Source organism: Thunnus maccoyii, chromosome 22 (genome assembly GCF_910596095.1).
Source record: "Thunnus maccoyii chromosome 22, fThuMac1.1, whole genome shotgun sequence".
Classification (NCBI taxonomy): domain Eukaryota; kingdom Metazoa; phylum Chordata; class Actinopteri; order Scombriformes; family Scombridae; genus Thunnus; species Thunnus maccoyii.
The window spans coordinates 6078281-6099475 of NC_056554.1; the positions used below are offsets into that span (position 1 = coordinate 6078281).

Genomic DNA, 21195 nt, shown 5'->3' on the forward strand with positions numbered 1-21195 from the left:
AAAAGATCATTTACTTTTCTCCACTCCTCATAGACAAGACTGCGTTTGATTGGCCAACCTGAAGTGACACTGTATAGGAAACATGATCACATGTTCACTGTCATCTGTACTGTCAAATTTCATTCTTGAGAAGACTCACTTGGTGAGAGGTATATGAAGAACATAATGGCTCATTAACATGGCATTAAGTATAAAATCACTAAAATATAAATTACCACAGACATCCTCACTCATATAATACTGATCTCACTAATAGACCATATTCACTCAACATATTTTGTTCATGTTTCTTTAAAAATACAGAAAAGGCTTACAAAAGCATGAAGATAAGAATAAAAGGCTTTTGGTGCTTGGAAATGCTCGTCATCCAATAGGTGGCTCAGTGATGCAGTGGGCTACTAGTGGCTACTTATTAATCTCCTCTTTAATCCTTTAAAGTTATAATCCTTAATGTTTTCATGAAACAAACCCCATTTTGATTATGGTCAACATTCTTGCTGCAATAGTCATGTGATGTATTTGCATTCTTCATAATTACCTCACTATATAGTAGTTTCATTGCTACTGACATTCCCTGTGTTCAATATTGTTCCATTAGTTCAATACCACTGAATTTCAGGTCATATAGTTGTATTTTCTGCTCTGCTCATCTACTTACCCATAATGGCATTCTATTTTTTTATTTCATTGTGTATTATTTTGTTTCTCTATTCTATTTCCTATTCTGAGGTGCCCGCTGCACATCTGAGTTTCCCCCTGGAGATCAATAAAGTTTATCTCTATCAGATGACCTCCTACATATTATGAGGGATTCAAAGAAAATTACACAATGTGTAATCCAGAGTAACTGTTTGTAATTTGATCTCATAGAGATTAGCCTAACTCTTTACTGTTCATCGTGCTAATGTTATATCTGAGCTGTGTGAAGTTACCGCTGATGCAAATCTGACATCTCTTGTGGCTGCTAGTTCATAATAGAAGTATTAAGCTGGCCAAACGCTGTGTGGTTTTTAATATTCTGCAGTCCCAGGACACGTAATGTATTTGTCATCAACTTTAACCTGACATCAGTTGTTCATCAAAAATGTGTCTACAATACAAGACTTGGATATTTTTGTTAGCAGATAAGTTCTAAATATTGTAGGTTGTGGTGGAACAAGAAGGAGCAACCACAGTGAGTTAGATAAAGAGTTGCAGGTGACAGGCTGCACACCTCCTTAGCAAGGTAACTTTCTTTTCACTGTGCCCTGCTGTCATGTAGAAAAGTACTTGCGCTGTGTACAGCATGAAATCACATCATGGCTGCTCATGGTTTGATGGAAAATTCAAATTTTTCACTTGCTTTATTAAAACGATGGTTTGTTTGGCTGCTCTGTTAACAGATGCACCAGTTGCTCTTATTTTGTACTTCTGACCACGTAGTAGCTGAAGGAGCGTTTGCTGGCCCACAATCCTGCAGTATTAAACTGAACTTGCTCTTTCTACCAGTAAGTATGGGTTTTTCAAAATCAACCAGAATTAAAATCTTAAGGATTATTACCTTTAAGTTCTGAGTAATCAACACCCGATTTACTTAAAAAATGAATCAATCTCAAGGCAAAGATGTTGTAGCAGACCTCCTGGCCTCTGCAATGTCTTTCTGAGCACCTTTGTTTTCTCTTATCTGGAGCAAATGTCAAGTCGTCCTGCTAGACCTCTCTGAAAACGATCTGAGGCTCCCTTACTTGGAAACCACAGATCAACGTAAAACTGTTGTTGTAATTTTACTTCTTTCATACAACACGTTGGGCCTCATTCACTAATATGTGCGTAGAAATATTCTTACTTTGTGCACAAAACAAGTTTGCACACAAAATTACCATCTGGGTTCATGACATGTGTGCACTGGCCAATTTTATTCTTACCACTGTGCGCATGTTAGTGAATCAGAATCATTCTGAATTGACAGGCATGTGCCCACTATCGGTAATTATTACACAGCTTTGTTAAATACTCCTGATTCTGATTGGTCAATTACAGCATTTTACGGTCTGTTATTTCTGAATAGCAAACCGCTGCTATGAAATACAGACTGTTGCTAAGGATGCAGTTCTGTTCATAGACTCTGGAGGACCATGTCCAATCATATCAATCCGCAGAAAGAAGTCTGGTAAAATTTACCAACTACAGCTCATTCGCGACACCTTGTGGCAAAAAAACGTTAGCGATAATGTCTGTGACTGGGCACAGATGTGACGGCAGCCTGAAGAGCTACGGGGCTCCAACCATTACAGAAAGGGAAAAGTTTAGCAAGATCCTGTCCTGCAGTAGTGATAAGAGTAATATTGTTACCAGTTGTAACATTAGTAACACGTGTGTTTCCAGGTACGTCAACTACAAAGCCCCGGAAAGAAGGAAATGTAGAGATGAATGACAGAAACGTCATGATCTTAAGAAGGCTACAGAGTTTTCATAGATAGTAATGTTACTATGCACGCAGTTCCAACCGTAGAATATAATGGACTATTTTTTTTAGTGGAAGCAATAAAATCATTTTTAAATTAATAATTATTTTTAAACCAATATTTTGTGTTAGATTATTGATTTCTTTAGTAAATAGTTGTGTAACAAGCCTTCAGGGTGATTCAAGACCCCGACACGAACCCTGTCAGGGTTTACTTCACAATAATGACCTGCTCGCTGTACATTATCCCTTACTTAGCATAGTACCTGGAAAGCTCTGTTGAAGCGGTGCAGCAGTGCAGTGAGTAAAAATGTAGAGACTTTACTGCTTGTGAAATGCAAACAATAGTTTCAGAAGTAGAAGCCAGAAAAGGCAGATTTGGCTGATTAAGATGTCATTGGCACAACCGTTTGGAGCCTGATTGTGAATCCTGTATACAGCCTGCACACCTGTTGCACTACTACCACTCAGTGTACATGCACATGCTGATGTTCAAAGTGTCCAAGAAGTTTGTCATATAGCATCATTGAATTTCTTCCTCTTCACAAACAACATTGTGTTTGATTGGCCAATCAGAAGTGACACCTAATGTCTTACTTTGGAATCATGATCATATGTTCAGAGCCAGTTATGGTATTAAGAGAGGATTTACAAGGTCAGGAGTATATGAGCAACTTAATGGCTCTTCAGTTTTGTCAGCAATGGCATTAGCTTTAAAATGACCAAAGCATACAGTACCAGTCAAACGTTTGGACAAATTATCTCATTCAAGGGAATGGGAAGGTGTGTCCAAATTTTACTGTATATGACCACAAACATCCTCATTAGTGTAACACTATTCTCATCTCATTCTTTTGGTTCATTTTGTCTTTCTGATAAGCTACAGAAACTGGGAGGTGAGCCTCATCTCTTCTCAGCTCATGACACCACCTCAAGAAACAGAGGAATATCTCTATTAAACATAGTGAGTATGATATATGGCTCAAAGGCAGAATGTTTTGCTTATATATCATCCACATTTATTACTACTTCACAGAATTTGTGCAAGTTATTACACTTCTTTAAAAAAATCATTCAAGTTAAAGTTAAAAAGATAACGTTCTTGCTTTTTCTTTATTAAGAGTTAAACATTCAAAACACAGCTAATCTGCTTCATCAGGACTGTGTGGGTGTGGTTTGCACAGATGTGATTGACAGTGGCTTGGCAAAATAACCCAACAACCCAACAACTGACGTCAGATTCTGATTCAAATTTAGCAAAAGTCTGATTGGGACAGAAATATGTGACATCACCTTATTCCCACCAAGCCCCGCCCACAGTAAACTACTAAGAGGAGCGCAGACAAAACAGCTCAAACAGATATCTCTCAAGAGAAATAAGCAAAACTTTTACTGTCTTTTCCATTCTGTGTTGATTTGTTTCAACTTCAACCTTTTTCTGCCCCAGTGAAAAAAATTATAAATAGCATAATTTAACATTAACAACAGTAAATCCAGCCTGTCACATAATTTTGCTTGAGATCAGCCAATGTACATTCATGCAGTTCTGTCTCACATACACTTGTTCTGAAGCCCATCTTGTAAAAATGTCCTTAGCTTGCTGATTTGCTACAATTTGACTTGGGTTGCGGATAGAACATTAAAAACTTTTTATTTTGACATAAATATATTATTACTTCAATCCATCACCAACATACATTCTCAAATAACTGGTTGAATCAACTCATCTCTGGGAATTATGGCTGCTCCTTTCTATAGTCACAAGAAAAATATACTGATAACACTAATAAAGGCATATCTTATTACACTGCAACAAATATAAAACATGTACAGTTCTACTGCTTTACTCTTGAGTACACGCATTCAGTCTCGGTGTTGTTCCTCTGTCTTCTAGATCTGTTGACCTTGTGCTTCCTTAATGCTGCGTAATGGATGTTTTCTTCATTTTGGTGACCCTGATCATAAAATATAAAACAGTAAATCACAATATTTGATAAGAATAAAAATAAATGCAAATAGTTGTGCTTAAAAATGTTTGAATGGTAATATAATGGTTTATCTAAAAGACAAAAAGAACATACCTCTGCATCTGATGTGGAGGGAGCTGAAAATCTCGCCTGAGACTCTGAGAAAGATTAAACAGTGAGCTTACTATAATGCCATGTTCAGTGAATACAGACTGTCAACTACAAAAAATAGCAGTTATCATACCTTTACACTGGCAGCTGTTTTTTTTGTTGATCACACACACTGAGAAAGCCAGTAAAACAACCAGGATGGCGGTGAATGTCAAAGCTCCACTCAAGAAATACACCAAGACAAGAGAATCCACCTCATCTGCAGAGAGCCAGACAAAAGGAGACAGTAGAAAGCTTTTAGCTGCTTTTTAGTTTAAATACGGAGTTATGCACTTATTAAAAAAAGGACAAACTTTGTTAGAAAAAGTTACTTACGCTCAACGTCCAGCTTGGTCCCGTTTCCAAACAGTATCTGTCCACATGAGGCGACAGCACAGTAGTAGGTCCCAGCATGAGAAAGATTCAGACTCGTCATTGGCAAGTTGTAGACACAGGTGTGTGTTTGTGTGTTGCTGTTCCTCTCACACTGATCATTCCTGCCTCCATGTGTGTAAATGATTCCTGGATGAGATTCTTGAGAGTTTTTGAACCAGTAAACACTGTGTTCTCCGTCATCACAGGTCCCAGTGTGTACTGTACAGTTCAGAGTCACAGAGCCTCCTGGCTGGATGCTCTCAGATGCCGACTGATGGACCAAAGCTTGGATGTTCAAACCTGAACCCTTTACATTGACAACAGTACCATCTACAAATTCAATCATTAATGAAAACCTTCTTGCGCAGTAGTAAGTAGCTGAGTCTGAAATGCGTAAATCTGAGATCATCAAGTGATTTTTACCACTTTTAGTATCCAGTGTGAAGCGTGGATTGTTCTTGAATTCATTATGAAAAGTGCTATTTCTATTAAACACAAATAAGGTAGACATGAGCCTTGGTTTCTGTCCGAGAGTTTGCTTGTACCAGTAAAGTCTTGTTGTAGCATCAGGTTTATAGAAACATTGTAAAGTCAAACTTTCACCAACATTTGCTGATACAAAACTACTTTCTTGATGAGATGAGGAAGATTTCTGATCAATTGCTTGAGCTGATGTGAAATAAAAGACAAAGCAAATGAAGAATTAATTTCAAAAGATACAATTCAGCATAAGCAGTACATAAAGAAATATTTGAAACATTTGTACAAGTTTGTTTCACAAAACACTACTCACCCAATTTTCCCAAGATAAGACATGCCAGATACAAAACAAAGTTTAGAGATGTCATTGTGTTCAAATTGCCGTGTTGAATGAAAAGAATCTTGATACTTCTCCTCTCTTTAGAGACAAGGCTGCATTTGATTGGCCAAACAAGTCACATTGAATGTCCTTTTTAGGAAACATGATCACATGTTCACTGACACCTACACTGTTATTTTGTTTTTTTTAAACTCACATGGTGAGAGGTGTATCAAGAACATAATGGTTCCTAATGTTAGCTTCAGATTTTGAATTACAAAAAATCAATGATGTTTATATACAGTATGCACACTAGTAACGTAATATTATATAAAGATATAATGTAGCCCATTTCTGCTCAAAATGAACATACTCATCATGTTGAGCAGATTAACAGGCAGACATGATACTTTGCTAACTACAGTATCAGTCAAATACAGATATATAACATGGAAAAGATCATTTACCAAATGTAGTCATCATTTAACAAGAAAAATGCAACCTATTTTTATGACTTGGTGTGATTCAGAATCAGAAACAGGTTTATTTTCAAGTAGGTTTACACATACAACGAATTTGCTGTTCTGATGCATAACAATCAAAAAATAGAAAGTAAAAGGAAACAAAGGTTACGATATTGTAACCTTAGTCCTGTAAGCACAGGCAGAGCCCTCTACTCCTCTACTGGATTGTATGGGTAAGACTCCTCTCTAATCACACACACACAATCACTTACTGAAATTTGCATGTACGTAACCAGCCAATCAGGATGCACCTACCTATTATGTGCATCCCGCACCCTATACGTCTCACTGCCACTCACCATCCGATCAGCAGGATCCATCGGTGGAGGGCTCCACCTGTGCTTATAGAACAATATCATAACCTTTGTTCTATCTCACACAGGCTCCGCCCTCTACTGGACTCTATGGGTACAGTAGGCGCTTGATGAATGTACACCCTGCTATGTCATATCCTCAGACTGCCTCACTGAGTCTGGCCAGCCACAGGCTAGTTGCCGTGGCCAACCTACTACTTTATAATCCCAGCCACTTAGTGGAGCAATAGGGGGTCCAACCCAGTCCAGCTAACATGGACCAGAGCTGGGTGAAAAAAATGGCCTAATCTTGCAGGGGTCATAGGTCATATACCAAACACCCTGCATACCCTATTTCACCAGTCATCTTGGATCACGGGAGAATGCTGGTGTATAATTTCCCATGGGGGGCAACTAGCCAACTAGCCAGGCACTTCTTGGATAGCGCTTTACAAGCCACTCCCTCTCTATAGTACACAAACCGCTGGTCAGTGCACAGAAAGGCGGCCATGCTTTCAACATAACATGCCAATGCACGTACTGGGCACAAGAGGTGCAGTTATGCCTCCCTAGCATCCCCATGGGCAGAGGACAAAACGCCTCTATATGAATAGTTCCTATGTTCTTAGGAACAAAGGGGGAGGAACAAAGTGGGGTTCAGTCTGAGAGTAACACCACTGTGGTCACCACGAAGCAGCAAACAGCCGGGGTGAACCCACAGGGTGACCAACTCGCTCACTCTCTTAGCTGAAGTCAGCGCAAAGCTGTCTTGAATGACAACACCTTTTAAAGAGGACTCACTAGAGCCTCAAGGACCACCAGCAGTTCCCACCTGCCGTTGTATCCTGACCCCTTGCAGGAAACGCTTCACGAGGGGGTGGGTGAAGACAGGTCTGTCGCCAATCCCTCCAGAACAGGAGGAAATGGCTGCTGCATACACTTTAACAGTGGCATGAGACAGCCCCTTATCCACCAGATATTGTAGAAAGGAGAGGACCTCTCCCACTGCACATGTCAGGGGGTCCAACCTCCTCTCCTCGCACCAGCATTGGAATCCCAACAATTTTGCCTTGTGGCATAAATGGAGTGTCCTGCTCTTGCCACTTGGATAGTCTGCATGACCTGTGCAGACAGTCCAGCCCTCATCAACCTATCCCTCTCAGAAGCCAAGCCCAGAGAGGTTGGCCTTATGTGGGCAGCGCGCCAATCGAGCCCACCTCCTGGGACAAAGCCCCCCACACGTGGGGAATGGACAAGGGCTGGGCCGCCAATATCTGAGTCATCTCTGCATACCACGGCACCGAATGGCAGTCTGGGGCTATCAGGTTGACCGATAACTGCTCTTGTCTCATTCTCTCCAGCAAGGGGGGAATGAGACAGAGAGGGGGAAGGGTGTAAAGCAGCCTTCTTGGCCATGGCACGTGTGCAAACGCATTCACCCCCAAGGGTGGATCGTCGTGCAATGTCAGAAAGAACCACAGTGGGCAGTGGGTGTTGTTTCAACTGGTGAACAGGTCCACTTCTGCTTTCCCAAACCGGTTCCAAATCTGCTGCACCACCTCGGGGTGCAGCACCCACTCATCTGGCAGAGGGCTGCCCCTCAACATGAGGTCACCTGCCCTGGAATGTGGTAGGCTCTCAGAGACAGAAGGTGTTCTGAGGCCCACCCCAATAGGTACTCTGCTATCTTCAACAGGGTTGCGGACCAGCCTCTACCCTGCCTGTTGATGTAGGCAGCTGTGGTGTGGTTGTCTGTTCTCACCAACGCATGTCTGAACCAGAGTCAGGAAGTGTTGGCGAACCAGGAGCACCACCTGAAGTTCAAGGAGGTCGATGTGTCCATCAGGTGCCCATCAGGGACGCAACTGTGAACACCACGATGTAGGAGGTCACTCGGCCTAGGGGTGTCCCTGCCAACAAATGCTGTGGGGCCCCTCAGTAGTGCAGGTCCTCCTACTGGCCACATCCACACATTTGCTGAACGTGCAGGGAGCCAGCGAGTAGCCAAACTTGTTGTACTCGTAGGTTATCCCCTGGAAGGCGAAACAGAGGAACTTCCTGTGCATCCATCACTCTCTGCATTTCTCACAGAAGAAACGAGGGAGGAGTCTCCTCTCCACTGTGCATGAGTGGGCCCGTGGCGTTATTGTCTAATGAGGAAGTAATGCCATCGGCCACACTAATGTAACCCTGAGTGGAGCGCTGTGTACGCCGTTCCTGAGCAGGATGGCGTGAACTCATGGTCAGTGTGCGGGGCATTGTTCCTGTGTGTGTGGATATGACTCCACTCACCGCGTCACCGTTTCCCAGGGAGGCGGTGCTGGTTTTTTTTGGACCGGCCAGTACAACAGACACAAACGGGAGGCAGGATGTGTGTTTTGCGCATCACATCGCGCCAAATATAGCACTTGAATGCGCTCAGCACTGGGCTTTTTTTTTTTTTTGGCTCACACCATATGCAGCTGAACAAAGCCTCCAACATCTGCTTCTCTGATACAGAGAAGAGAAGCAGGGGCACGGGCAGAGCAAATGCTTTCTGTATTACATAGACTCTGTGATCGGTTGGATGAAGCAGGCTGAGCTTTTATCATCCCAGCATCACAGAAGGCTGGAGAGGATGGAGAGGGCAGGGTGGAGGATAGTGCTCTTTGGAAAATGTAATTTGTTTTTATCAGAACATTTTCAACAATTTTGGCACAATCACTGTTTTTAGCATTATGCGCACAGACACACGCTGGACATGAGCTTGAACAGAGGTAGGAGGGGGCCGTGAACTCTGCCGCAATATCCCATGGCCCACTCCGCGGTCGCAGGAGGGCCATTGCTGCGGAGTCTCCATCAAGGTGGTTGAAGCAGGGGGGGCTGACGGTGCTCTGCCCTGCCTGCATGCCCTCCTTTTCACCGTGATATTGCAGCCAGCTGTGTGCCCTGCTGGACTATTTTCTCAAAATAATTAAGCGTGTCTCTGTCCTGTCCTGCAGAGGCTGCAGCTTTCTGCTCACTGCCCAGCCAGCGGAGTGGCTCCTTCCGGATGTTTCAACGCACTGCCAGATGTCTCCCTCTCCCTGGAGAAGAGAGATCAGTGAGCTGATTCCCTGTCACTGAAGAGGGTGGTGAACAGTAGCGAGACGCTGCTTATATAGGGCGCAGGATGCATGTAATCAGTAGGTGCATCCTGATTGGCCGCCTCTGTACATGCAAATTTCAGTGAGCGGTTGCATGCGTGTGATTGGAGAGGAGTATTACCCATAGAGTCCAGTAGAGGGCAGAGCCTGTGTGAGACAGAACACAACCACCACAAAAGACAGGTGATATAAATATATAAATAGAAGAGAGACTGTAAATGGGGCTGCTGTAAAGAGACGCATTTTGACAATAAATTAAAGGTCAAACTTACACAGAAACAATTGAATACTTCCTTTTAAATTAATCTATTCAGTGCTTTGAGCACCACAAAAAAGCATCTATTGTATGTAAGAGTGCAAATACCTCTACATCTTCCTGAAAATCACATAGCCTGCTGTAAAGCATGGGGGTAAAGTTCAGCAGGTCTCGTTGTAATGACTGTAAGGCCGATAGATCTGACTCTAAACCTGAACAGTAATAGTGAACTACTAGAGCACCAGGATTCTTGAAAGGATGCCAACTGGTGGGACAGCTTGGCTTTTCATTGATGCTGTCTTAGCTCAATCGGTCAGGTCAAACATGGAAGAGAGAGCACATAGAGTGCTGATAGTCAAAAGAAAACCTTCGTCTTCCATTTGACTTTGGTACAAAAATGAAAAGCACATACAGCTGGAAGAAATATTATCCAAAGTGGAAAGAACACATGACCAACTACAGTTGCAGTCGACAGAAACTTTCTATTTGTGGTGGCTGTAGCTCACTTGGTAAAGCGGGTTTGCCTTTAATCACAAGGTTGCTTCAGCCAATGTCAACAAGTCCTCCAAATTAAACAACTAAATACGTTGTTTGACCATGCAAGCCACATAGGAGCATTTTCTAATCTCACACCCCTATCAGCAGTAATCGGGAGGACATCATCATTAGTCTGTGCTTTTTAAAACCATTGCAAATGATTTGTTAAAAAATTATGATGAATTATGATGAGGTTACACTGTGGTTAAGGTCTGGTTACATTTAGGTACTAAAACCACTTGGTTAGGTTTAGGGAAACATCATGGTTTGGGTTAAAGTATTCATTTTGTTAAGGTTAGACAAATATGTGGTGTGGATTCGAGTTACTACTACTTCCTTAATGTTAGGTGACCTTCATTGTAATGACTACAATAATAACTATGGGGTTAAGGTTAGGGGATAATCGTAGTTAAGGTTTTTAAAAAACTGTCCTGACTCACGGTTGGAAACGGGAAATGAACAATGGTCTCCTGTGGCAAAGTCCAATGATGGGTTAATGCCCTCATTGACCCCTCCTCCTCTGAATGTGGGAATCTGTCAGCTTTTAAATACATCATCTGACCTGTGCCACTACTCCGGGTTATAATTACTACGGCCACTAGATGGCATCTGTCACTCAAACATAACTATATGTTGTTTTTGAGTGACTAACATTACGACATATTTGTTGGGTCTCACCAGCCGACCACACGTTTCAAGACTCTAAGAAACAAAGGGAGTCCTCAAGAAAGTCAATTTCCCCAGAGTCTGTGGTTGTTTACACCCAAGTGTGAACTCCACCCATGGACCCAGGTTAACAAAACTAGAAATTCCCCTTTTCTGCCGTCTTTCCCCTCATGGCTGCTGCGGAAGCTCTCTCGTGTGGCCTGCTCACAGCAGTATATAAAAAAGTGATTAAATGGCAGTTCAACAGTTAATTGAAACTGCATTCACCTCTGCATCTGCTGTGGACGGAGCTGTTGTTACTGGTGTCAGCTGTCTGTCATGTGTATGTCGTTATCATGTATATTCAATTTTGTGCCCACACTGCCAACTAATTTCCTTCTGTGATAATATCATTAATCAAATACTTCAGATAGATGTAAAATATCAAAGGTATCATGTCTATTTGTTACTATGAATTAGAAAGTCTTTAATAAAGGCACAACTGCAACTCTCATTTTCACATAAACAGTAATATTGTAAACTAATAGAGTCTTCCTGTGCCATTTTATTTTTGGTACCAGAACAATTAAGTTTCATCACTCACCCACTCAGTGGGGTGGTTGAGATCAAACACATGCTTTTTATGATAAACATGGTGCCATTGCTGCAACAACACCTTGACTCTTGCATGAAGAAACACAAGTTACTCTTATCAAGGATTGAACACACACACACACATATTGTCTCATGGTTAAAGTTAGATGATGTTTATTTGATTATTAATATAAAATGTACACACAATTCAGAAACACATACATGAGTTGGTTAAAAAACAATGAGGATAAAACACAAAAGTTCAACACAATCTTGATCCTAAAAGCCCACAAGTAACTTCTACAGCATTGATCAAACCAACCTTTTACATTCACTGGTTAAGACACAAAAAATCATAATATTCATACAGTATGTACTAAATATGAACTTAGATACACAGTTTATTTGCAAAAAACAAAGTAACATTGTGCAGATATTCTGATTCAGACCACACAAAAAATAGAATATCCTAAAAATACCAAAGCAGAGCAAGAGATTTAAGAAGCTATAAAACACTTTCTTTCAAATTTAAAAACTAAATCCATGTTACACCTTCAAAGAGATTCTACAATATAATGTCTTATGCACAAAGTACAAATGAAACATGTCCAGTTCTACTACTTTACGCTGTAGTACACACATTCACTCCAGGTTTGGTTCTGTCTTCTTCGTCTGTTGGTCAGGTTCACACTTAAAGCAGCATAATACAGGTTGTCTGCATCTTTGTAACCCTGGTAACAAAGTATATATCAGTATGATATTATTCTAAAACAATGTCCTAAAAAGAAATGCATTGTTGTCCTGAATGTTAAAAAAGGATATTAGCTGTAATTCAAGAATTAATGAATACAGTTATTATTCACCTTCGCATTGACTGTAGAGGGAGCTGAAATTCTTGCCTGAGACTCTGGTTGTGAAACACAGAAAAAGTTTTTTATTCAAAAGTCATGTTCAGTGAATACAAGCTTTCAGATATAAACAGTTACCTGCAGATTGGCAGCTATTGCTCTTGCTCATCTTGTAGAAAGCCAATAAAACACTGAGGATGGTGGTGAACACCAAAGCTCCACTCAAGAAATACACCAAGACAAGAGAGTCCACCTCATCTGCAGAGAGTCAGACACCAGAAACAGAGCTTTCAGCATGTTTTCAGTTTTTATCCTAAGCTTAATGAGGAAGTAAGACTGTATCAAATGGGACAATGTCTCCTAAAAAATTACTTACTCTCAATGTCCAACGTTGTCCCGTTTCCAAATAGTATCTGTCCACATGAGGCGACAGCACAGTAGTACGTCCCATTATGTGAAAGATCCAGACTCTTCATTGGCAAGTTGTAGACACAGGTGTGTGTTTGTGTGTTGCTGTTCCTCTCACACTGATCATTCCTGCCTCCATGTGTGTAAATGATTCCTGGATGAGATTCTTGAGAGTTTTTGAACCAGTAAACACTGTGTTTTCCATCATCACAGGTCCCAGTGTGTACTATACAGTTCAGAGTCACAGAGACTCCTGGCTGGATGCTCTCAGATGCCGACTGATGGACCGAAGCTTCAATGTTCAAACCTGAACCCTTTACATTGACAATAATGCTCTCTAAAAATTCATACGAGTATGAATAGCTACTTATGCAGTAGTAAGTAGCTGAGTCTGAGATGTGCAAATCTGTGATCTTCAAGTGATTTTTCTTGTTTTCATTATCCAATGTGAAACGTGGATTGTTCTGTAATTCATTATGAAAAGTGCCATTACTTTCGTAGTTGTAGAAGGTGGAGATGAGCCTTGGTTTCTGCCCTAGAATTTGCTTATACCAGTAAAGCCTTGAAACAGCACCTTCATAGGAACATTGCAAAGTCACCTCATCACCAACATTAGCTGATATAAAACCACTGTCTTGATGAACAGATGAGGAGAATTTCAGATCAGTCATCTGAGCTGAAGTGAAAAAACAGATAAAAAAAGTATAGTTAATTAAATGTGATAGAATTCAACATAATCAGTAAATATTTGAAAACCAACCACTAACAGATAAAAGTTGGAATCACAAACACGCAACTCACCCATTTCCACCAAGAACAGACATGTGAGATAGAAAGCAAACACTGGAGATGTCATCGTGTTCAACTTGCCGTGTGAAATGAAAAGATCATTTACTTTTCTCCACTCCTCATAGACAAGACTGCGTTTGATTGGCCAACCTGAAGTGACACTGTATAGGAAACATGATCACATGTTCACTGTCATCTGTACTGTCAAATTTCATTCTTGAGAAGACTCACTTGGTGAGAGGTATATGAAGAACATAATGGCTCATTAACGTGGCATTAAGTGTACTTACCCATAATGGCATTTTATTTTTTATTTATTTTTTTATTATTTTGTTTCTCTATTCTATTTCCTATCCTGAGGTTAACCTGACATCGTTTGTTCATCAAAAATGCATCTAAAACACAAGACTTTTTTGGTAGCAATATTGTAGGTTGTGGTGGAACAAGAAGGAGCAACCACAGTGAGTTAGATGAAGAGTTGCAGGTGACAGGCTGCACACCTCCTTAGCAAGGTAACTTTCTTCTCACTGTGCCCTGCTGTCATGTAGAAAAGTACTTGCGCTGTGTACAGTATGAAATCACATCACGGCTGCTCATGGTTTGATGGAAAATTCAAATTTTTCACTTGCTTTATTAAAACGATGGTTTGTTTGGCTGCTCTGTTAACAGATGCACCAGTTGCTCCTATTTTGTACTTCTGACCACGTAGCAGCTGAAGGAGTGTTTGCTGGCCCACAATCCTGCAGTATTAAACTGAACTTGCTCTTTCTACCAGTAAGCATGGGTTTTGCTAAATCAACCAGAATTAAAATCTTAAGGATTATAACTTTAAAGTTCTGAGTAATCAAAACCTGATTTACTTAAAAAAATGTATCAATCTCAAGGCAAATATGTTGTAGCAGACCTCCTGGCCTCTGCAATGTCTTTCTGAGCACCTTTGTTTTCTCTTATCTGGAGCAAATGTCAAGTCGTCCTGCTAGACCTCTCTGAAAACGATCTGAGGCTCCCTTACTTGGAAACCACAGATCAACGTAAAACTGTTGTTGTAATTTTACTTCTTTCATACAACACATTGGGCCTCATTCACTAATATGTGCGTAGAAATATTCTTACTTTGTGCACAAAACAAGTTTGCACACAAAATTATCGTTGGGTTCATGACACGTGTGCACTGGCCAATTTTGTTCTTACCAGCGTGTGCATGTTAGTGAATCAGAATCATTCTAAATTGACAGGCATGTGCCCACTATCAGTAATTATTACACGGCTTTGTTAAATACCCCTGATTCTGATTGGTCAATTACGGCATTTTACGGTCTGTCATTTCTGAATAGCAAACCGCTGCTATGAAATACAGACTGTTGCTAAGGACGCAGTTCTGTTCATAGACTCTGGAGGACAATGTCCAATCATATCAATCCACAGAAAGAAGTCTGGTAAAATTTACCAACTACAGCTCATTCGCGACACCTTGTGGCAAAAAAACGTTAGCGATAATGTCTGTGACTGGGCACAGATGTGACGGCAGCCTGAAGAGCTACGGGGCTCCAACCATTACAGAAAGGGAAAAGTTTAGCGAGATCCTGTCGTCCAGTCCAGGCAATGGCAGCAGATCTGGTGAGCGCCTCTCTTAGTTGTGCATCACTACACACTAACTTAAATGATAAGCAGTAGTGATAAGAGTAATATTGTTACCAGTTGTAACATTAGTAACAGTTGTGTTTCCAGGTGTGTAAACTGCAAAACCCCAGAGAGAAGAAAATGTAGAGATGAATGACAGAAACGTCATGATCTTCAGAAGGCTACAGAGCTTTCATAGATATTAATGTTACTATGCACGCAGTTCCAACCGTAGAATCTAATGGACAATTTTTTTAGCAGAAGCACTAAAATAATTTTTAAATCAATATTTTGTATCAGATTATTGATTTCCTTATTAAGTAGCTGTGTAATAAGCCGTTTGGAGCCTGATTGTGAATCCTGTATACAGCCTGCATACCTGTTGCACCACTACCACTCAGTACGTCTGTAACAAAATAAAAAGTTGGTAACTGTGTAGATCTGTGGAATTAATCTAAATAAATCTCTACTGCTGCACCAGGTGTGCATTGCATTTCGTCTCTCACCGCAATAGGCCGTGATGCAGTGACAATGCAGAGCATCCCTCCATGTGCCACTACTGAACTGTCAGGCTGTGAGGACACTGAAAAGGCTGCTGGTTAACAAGCTGCATATATCACGGCCAAATCTGATGGAGGAAATTAATTGCTGTCACATTCAATATGGAAATTCTGATATATCAGCTAAAGCGAAGTCATCCGAAAGTGGGATCAGGACAGTTTTAATCTATTAATAATTTCATAACATTTGTGATGATGATTTATAGATTACAATGTCTTAGCTATTACTTTTATAATTAGTAAATAAGTTGTGTATTATTGGTAATTTCACACTTTTAAATGTTGTATATTTAGGTCCAAACATTTTTTAAATAATTGTGGTTCTAATATATTGTTTACATTGAATACATATAGACTTGATCGTTATTAAAACTGTGGGACATTTATGATTTGTGTGTATGCATGGTCTAAGGCAGTTCTAAATTTGTTTGCAGAGCAAGAATAAATTCAGGTAAGAACATATTTATGAATCCCAAATTTGTGTTTAAAACGTTTGTACGCACAGTTCAAGCACAGATTTGTGCATATGCACTGTTTATGAATGAGGCCCATTGTTTGAAACTAAGCCTACATCATTGGTTTATGTTTTTTTTTTTTTTTATCATAACATACAAGAATGACCCATCCTTGTCACTTTACATTTTCTCATCACATTGGCAGATAACATTTGTGGTTTGTGGGTTTACACACATGTACGTGTACGTGCACATGCTGATGTTCAAAGTGTCACAGAAACTTGTCATATAGCATCACTGAATTTTTTCTTCTTCACAGACAGCACTGTGTTTGATTGGCCAATCAGAAGTGACACCTAATGTCTTACTTTGGAAACATGATCACATGTTCAGAGCTACTTATGGTATTCAGAGAGGATTTACAAGGTCAGGAGTATATGAGCAACTTAATGACTCTTCAACTTTGTCAGCAATGGCATTAGCTTTAAAATTACCAAAGCATACAGTACCAGTGAAATGTTTGGACACATTATCTCATTCAAGGGAATGGGAAGGTGTGTCCAAATTTTTGACTGGTACTGTATATGGGAGGGTGAGCCTCGTCTCTTCTCAGCTCATGACACCACCTCAAGAAACACCAGAGGAATATCTCTATTAAACATAGTGAGTATGATATATGGCTCAAAGGCAGAATGTTTTGCTTATATATCATCCACATTTATTACTACTTCACAGAATTTGTGCAAGTTATTACACTTCTTTCAAAAAAAATTAACACTCAAAACTCAGCTAATCTGCTTCATCAGGACTGTGTGGGTTTGGTTTGCACAGATGTGATTGACAGTGGCTTGGCAAAATAACCCAACAACCCAACAACTGACGTCAGATTCTGATTCAAATTTAGCAAAAGTCTGATTGGGACAGAAATACGTGACATCACCTTATTTCCACCAAGCCCCGCCCACAGTAAACTACTGAGAGGAGCGAAGACAAAACAGCTCAAACAGATATCTCTCAAGTGAAATAAGCAAAACTTTTACTGTCTTTTCCATTCTGTGTTGATTTGTTTCAACTTCAACCTTTTTCTGCCCCAGTGAAAAAAGTTAAAAATAGCATAATTTAACATTAACAACAGTAAATCCAGCCTGTCACATAATTTTGCTTGAGATCAGCCAATGTACATTCATGCAGTTCTGTCTCACATACACTTGTTCTGAAGCCCATCTTGTGAAAATGCTGATTTGCTAAAATTTGACTTGAGTTGTGGATAGAACATTAAAAACGTTTTAATTTGACATAAATATATTATTACTTCAATCCATCACCAACATACTTTCTCAAATAACTGGTTGAATCAACTCATCTCTGGGAATTATGGCTGCTCCATTCTATGGTCACAAGAAAAATATACTGATAACATGATCTCAGTGTCTTATGAGTTTGCTAGAAACACTAATAAAGGCATATCTTATTACACTGCAACAAATATAAAACATGTACAGTTCTACTGCTTTACTCTTGAGTACACGCATTCAGCCTCGGTGTTGTTCCTCTGTCTTCTAGATCTGTTGATCTTGTGCTCCTTTAAAGCTGCGTAATGGATGTTTTCTTCATTATGGTGACCCTGATCATAAAATATAAATCAGTAAATCACAATATTTGAGAAAAATAAGTATAGATACAAATGTGCTTAAAAATGTTTTAATAATAATACAATAGTTTATCTAAAAAGACAAAAAGAACATACCTCTGCATCTGATGTGGAGGGAGCTGAAAATCTCGCCTGAGACTCTGAGAAAGATTAAACAGTGAGCTTACTATAATGCCATGTTCAGTTAATACACACTGTCAACAAAGAATAGCAGTTATCATACCTTTACACTGGCAGCCGTTTCTCTTCTTCATCTTGTACACTGAGAAAGCCAGTAAAATAACCAGGATGGTGGTGAATGTCAAAACTCCACTCAAGAAATACACCAAGACAAGAGAATCCACCTCATCTGCAGAGAGCCAGACACCAGAAGACAGTAGAAAGCTTTTAGCTGTGTTATTCTGAGTTTAAATATGGAGCTATGCACTTATAAAAAAAAAAAGGACAACCTTTGTTAGAAAAAGTTACTTACTGCCAGCGTCCAGCTTGGTCCCGTTTCCAAACAGTATCCATCCACATGAGGCGACAGCACATTCGGTCCCAACATAAGAAGGATTCAGATTCTTCATTGGCAAGTTGTAGACACAGGTGTGTGTTTGTGTGTTGTTGTTCCTCTCACACTGATCATTCCTGCCTCCATGTGTGTAAATGATTCCTGGATGAGATTCTTCAGAGTTTTTGAACCAGTAAACACTGTGTTCTCCATCATCACAGGTCCCAGTGTGTACTGTACAGTTCAGAGTCACAGAGCCTCCTGGCTGGATGCTCTCAGATGCCGACTGATGGACCAAAGCTTGGATGTTCAAACCTGAACCCTTTACACTGACAACAGTACCCTCCTCAAATTCAATCATTAATGAAGACCTTCTTGCGCAGTAGTAAGTGGCTGAGTCTGAAATGCGTAAATCTGAGATCATCAAGTGATTTTTACCACGTTTAGTATCCAGTGTGAAGTGTGGATTGTCCTTGAATTCATGAAGAAATGTGCCATTTTTATTAAACACAAATAAGGTAGACATGAGCCTTGGTTTCTGCCCGAGAGTTTGCTTGTACCAGTAAAGTCTTGTTGTAGCATCAGGATCATAGAAACATTGTAAAGTCAAACTTTCACCAACATTTGCTGATACAAAACTACTTTCTTGATGAGATGAGGAAGATTTCTGATCAGTTGCTTGAGCTGATGTGAAATAAAAGACAAAGCAAATGAAGAATTAATTTCAAAAGATACAATTCAGCATAATCAGTACATAAAGAAATATTTGAAACATTTGTACAAGTTCTTGTCAAACACTACTCACCCATTTTTCCCAAGATAAGACATGCCAGATACAAAACAAAGTTTAGAGATGTCATCGTGTTCAAATTGCCGTGTTGAATGAAAAGAATCTTGATACTTCTCCTCTCTTTAGAGACAAGGCTGCATTTGATTGGCCAAACAAGTCACATTGAATGTCCTTTTTAGGAAACACGATCACATGTTCACTGACACCTACACTGTTATTTTGTTCTTTAAATAGAATCAAGTGGTGAGAGGTGTATCAAGAACATAATGGTTCCTAATGTTGGCGTTAGATTTTGAATGACAAAAAATCAATGATGTTTCTATACAGTATGCACACTAGTAACATAATAGTATATAAAGATATAATGGAGCCCATTTCTGCTCAAAATGAACGTGGTCATGTTGAGCAGATTAACAGGCAGGCATGATACTTTGCTAACTACAGTATCTGTCAAATACAGATATATAACATGGAAAAGATCATTTCCCAGATGATCAACTTTATCATTTAACAAGAAAAATGCAACCTATTTTTATGACTTGGTGTGATTCAGAATCAGAAACAGATACACATACAATGAATTTGTCTTGTTGTATAACAATTGACAAATAGAAGGTAAAAGAAAACACAACTAACACAAAAGACAGGTGATAAAAATATATAAATAAAAATTCATCCATGGTGACGATATAATTGACTCTCTTTCAAAGCTGTATCCCAGAGAATGAAGACTATAATTCGGGCTGCGGTAAATAGACTCATTTTGACAGTACATTAAAGGTCAAATTTACACAGAAACAATTGAATACTTCCTTTTAAATTAATGTATTCAGTGCTTTGAGCACCATAAAGACACATTTATTGTACGGAGAGTGCAAACACCTTTACATCTTGCTGAAAACCACATAGCTTGTTGTAAAGCATGGGAGTAAAGTTCAGCAGGTCTCAGAGTAATGACTGTAAGGCAGATAGATCTGACTGTAAACTTAACACAGTGAATTAGTAGAGCACCAGATTTCTTGAAAGGATGCCAACTGTAGGGACAACTTGGCTTTTCATTGATGCTGTCTTAGTTCAATTGATCAGGTCAAACATGGAAGAGAGAGCACATAGAGTGCTGATAGTCAAAAGAAAACCTTCGTCTTCCATTTGACTTTGGTACAAAAATGAAAAGCACATACAGCTGGCAGAATTATTATCCAAAATGGAAAGATCACATGACCAACTACAGTTGCAGTCGACAGAAACTTTCTATTGGGGTTGGCTGTAGCTCACTTGGTAAAGCGGGTTTGCCTTTAATCACAAGGTTGCTTCAGCCAATGTCAACAAGTCCTTCAAATGAAACAACTAAATACCTCATCTGACCATGCACGCCACATAGGAGCATTTTCTAATCTCACACCCAAATCAGCAGTAATCAGCAGAACATCATTTGTCTGTGCTTTTCAAAACCTTTACAAATCACTGTTAAAGAATAATAATGTTTTATGATGAGACAACACTGTGGTTAAGGTCTGGTTACATTTAGGTATTTAAACCACTTGGTTAGATTTAGGTAATCATCATGGTTTGGGTTAAAATGATCATTTTATTAAGGTTAGACAAATATTTGGTGTAGGTTAAAGTTACTACTACTTCCTTAATGTTAGGTGACCTTCATTGTCATGACTACAATAATAACTATGGGTTAAGGTTAGGGGATAATCGTAGTTAAGGTTTTTAAAAAACTGTCCTGACTCTTGGTTGGAAATGGGAAATGAACAACGGTCTCCTGTGGAAAAGTCCAGTGTTGGGTTAATGCCTCCATCCACCCCTCCTCCTCTGAATCCAGAAATCTATCAGCTTTTAAATATGTCATCTGGCCTGCACCACT

The 21195-nt window shown here is 39.8% G+C and overlaps 2 protein-coding genes and 1 gene segment (V, D, J or C); all 3 read right to left on the minus strand.

Moving 5' to 3' along the window:
- Positions 1–3467: 3467 nt before the first annotated feature.
- On the minus strand, positions 3468–5411 carry LOC121890023. The segment is given in 5 exon segments: positions 3468–4398; positions 4525–4568; positions 4655–4780; positions 4897–5242; positions 5359–5411. Coding segments are annotated over 5 exon segments (681 nt in total).
- Positions 5412–12085: 6674 nt separating this feature from the next.
- LOC121890032 (immunoglobulin kappa light chain-like) lies at positions 12086–14033 on the minus strand. Its single transcript, XM_042402287.1, has 5 exons — positions 13766–14033; positions 12933–13640; positions 12695–12814; positions 12572–12615; positions 12086–12439 (listed from the first exon to the last, which is right to left on the minus strand). Exons 1-5 carry the CDS (start codon positions 13818–13820, stop codon positions 12326–12328), a joined length of 1041 nt encoding a protein of 346 aa, XP_042258221.1. The 5' UTR covers positions 13821–14033; the 3' UTR covers positions 12086–12325.
- A 3161-nt stretch (positions 14034–17194) lies between these two features.
- LOC121890039 lies at positions 17195–19550 on the minus strand. Its single transcript, XM_042402295.1, has 5 exons — positions 19338–19550; positions 18512–19216; positions 18263–18388; positions 18136–18179; positions 17195–18012 (listed from the first exon to the last, which is right to left on the minus strand). The coding sequence occupies exons 1-5, from the start codon at positions 19390–19392 to the stop codon at positions 17893–17895; spliced, it is 1050 nt and encodes a 349-aa protein (XP_042258229.1). The 5' UTR covers positions 19393–19550; the 3' UTR covers positions 17195–17892.
- Positions 19551–21195: the final 1645 nt, after the last annotated feature.

What these genes read in the sequence shown, in the direction of transcription:
- LOC121890039 (XM_042402295.1), bottom strand. Translation starts at nt 19,392, where the DNA reads ATGACATCTCTAAACTTTGTTTTGTATCTGGCATGTCTTATCTTGGGA. An exon ending in GACCAAGCTGGACGCTGGCA is followed by an intron (nt 18,389 to 18,511) that starts GTAAGTAACTTT and finishes GGCTCTCTGCAG; the next exon opens with ATGAGGTGGATTCTCTTGTC. An exon ending in AAACGGCTGCCAGTGTAAAG is followed by an intron (nt 18,180 to 18,262) that starts GTATGATAACTG and finishes AATCTTTCTCAG; the next exon opens with AGTCTCAGGCGAGATTTTCA.
- LOC121890032 (XM_042402287.1), bottom strand. Translation starts at nt 13,820, where the DNA reads ATGACATCTCCAGTGTTTGCTTTCTATCTCACATGTCTGTTCTTGGTG. An exon ending in TCTGTTCTTGGTGGAAATGG is followed by an intron (nt 13,641 to 13,765) that starts GTGAGTTGCGTG and finishes TTTTCACTTCAG; the next exon opens with CTCAGATGACTGATCTGAAA. An exon ending in CAATAGCTGCCAATCTGCAG is followed by an intron (nt 12,616 to 12,694) that starts GTAACTGTTTAT and finishes TTTCACAACCAG; the next exon opens with AGTCTCAGGCAAGAATTTCA.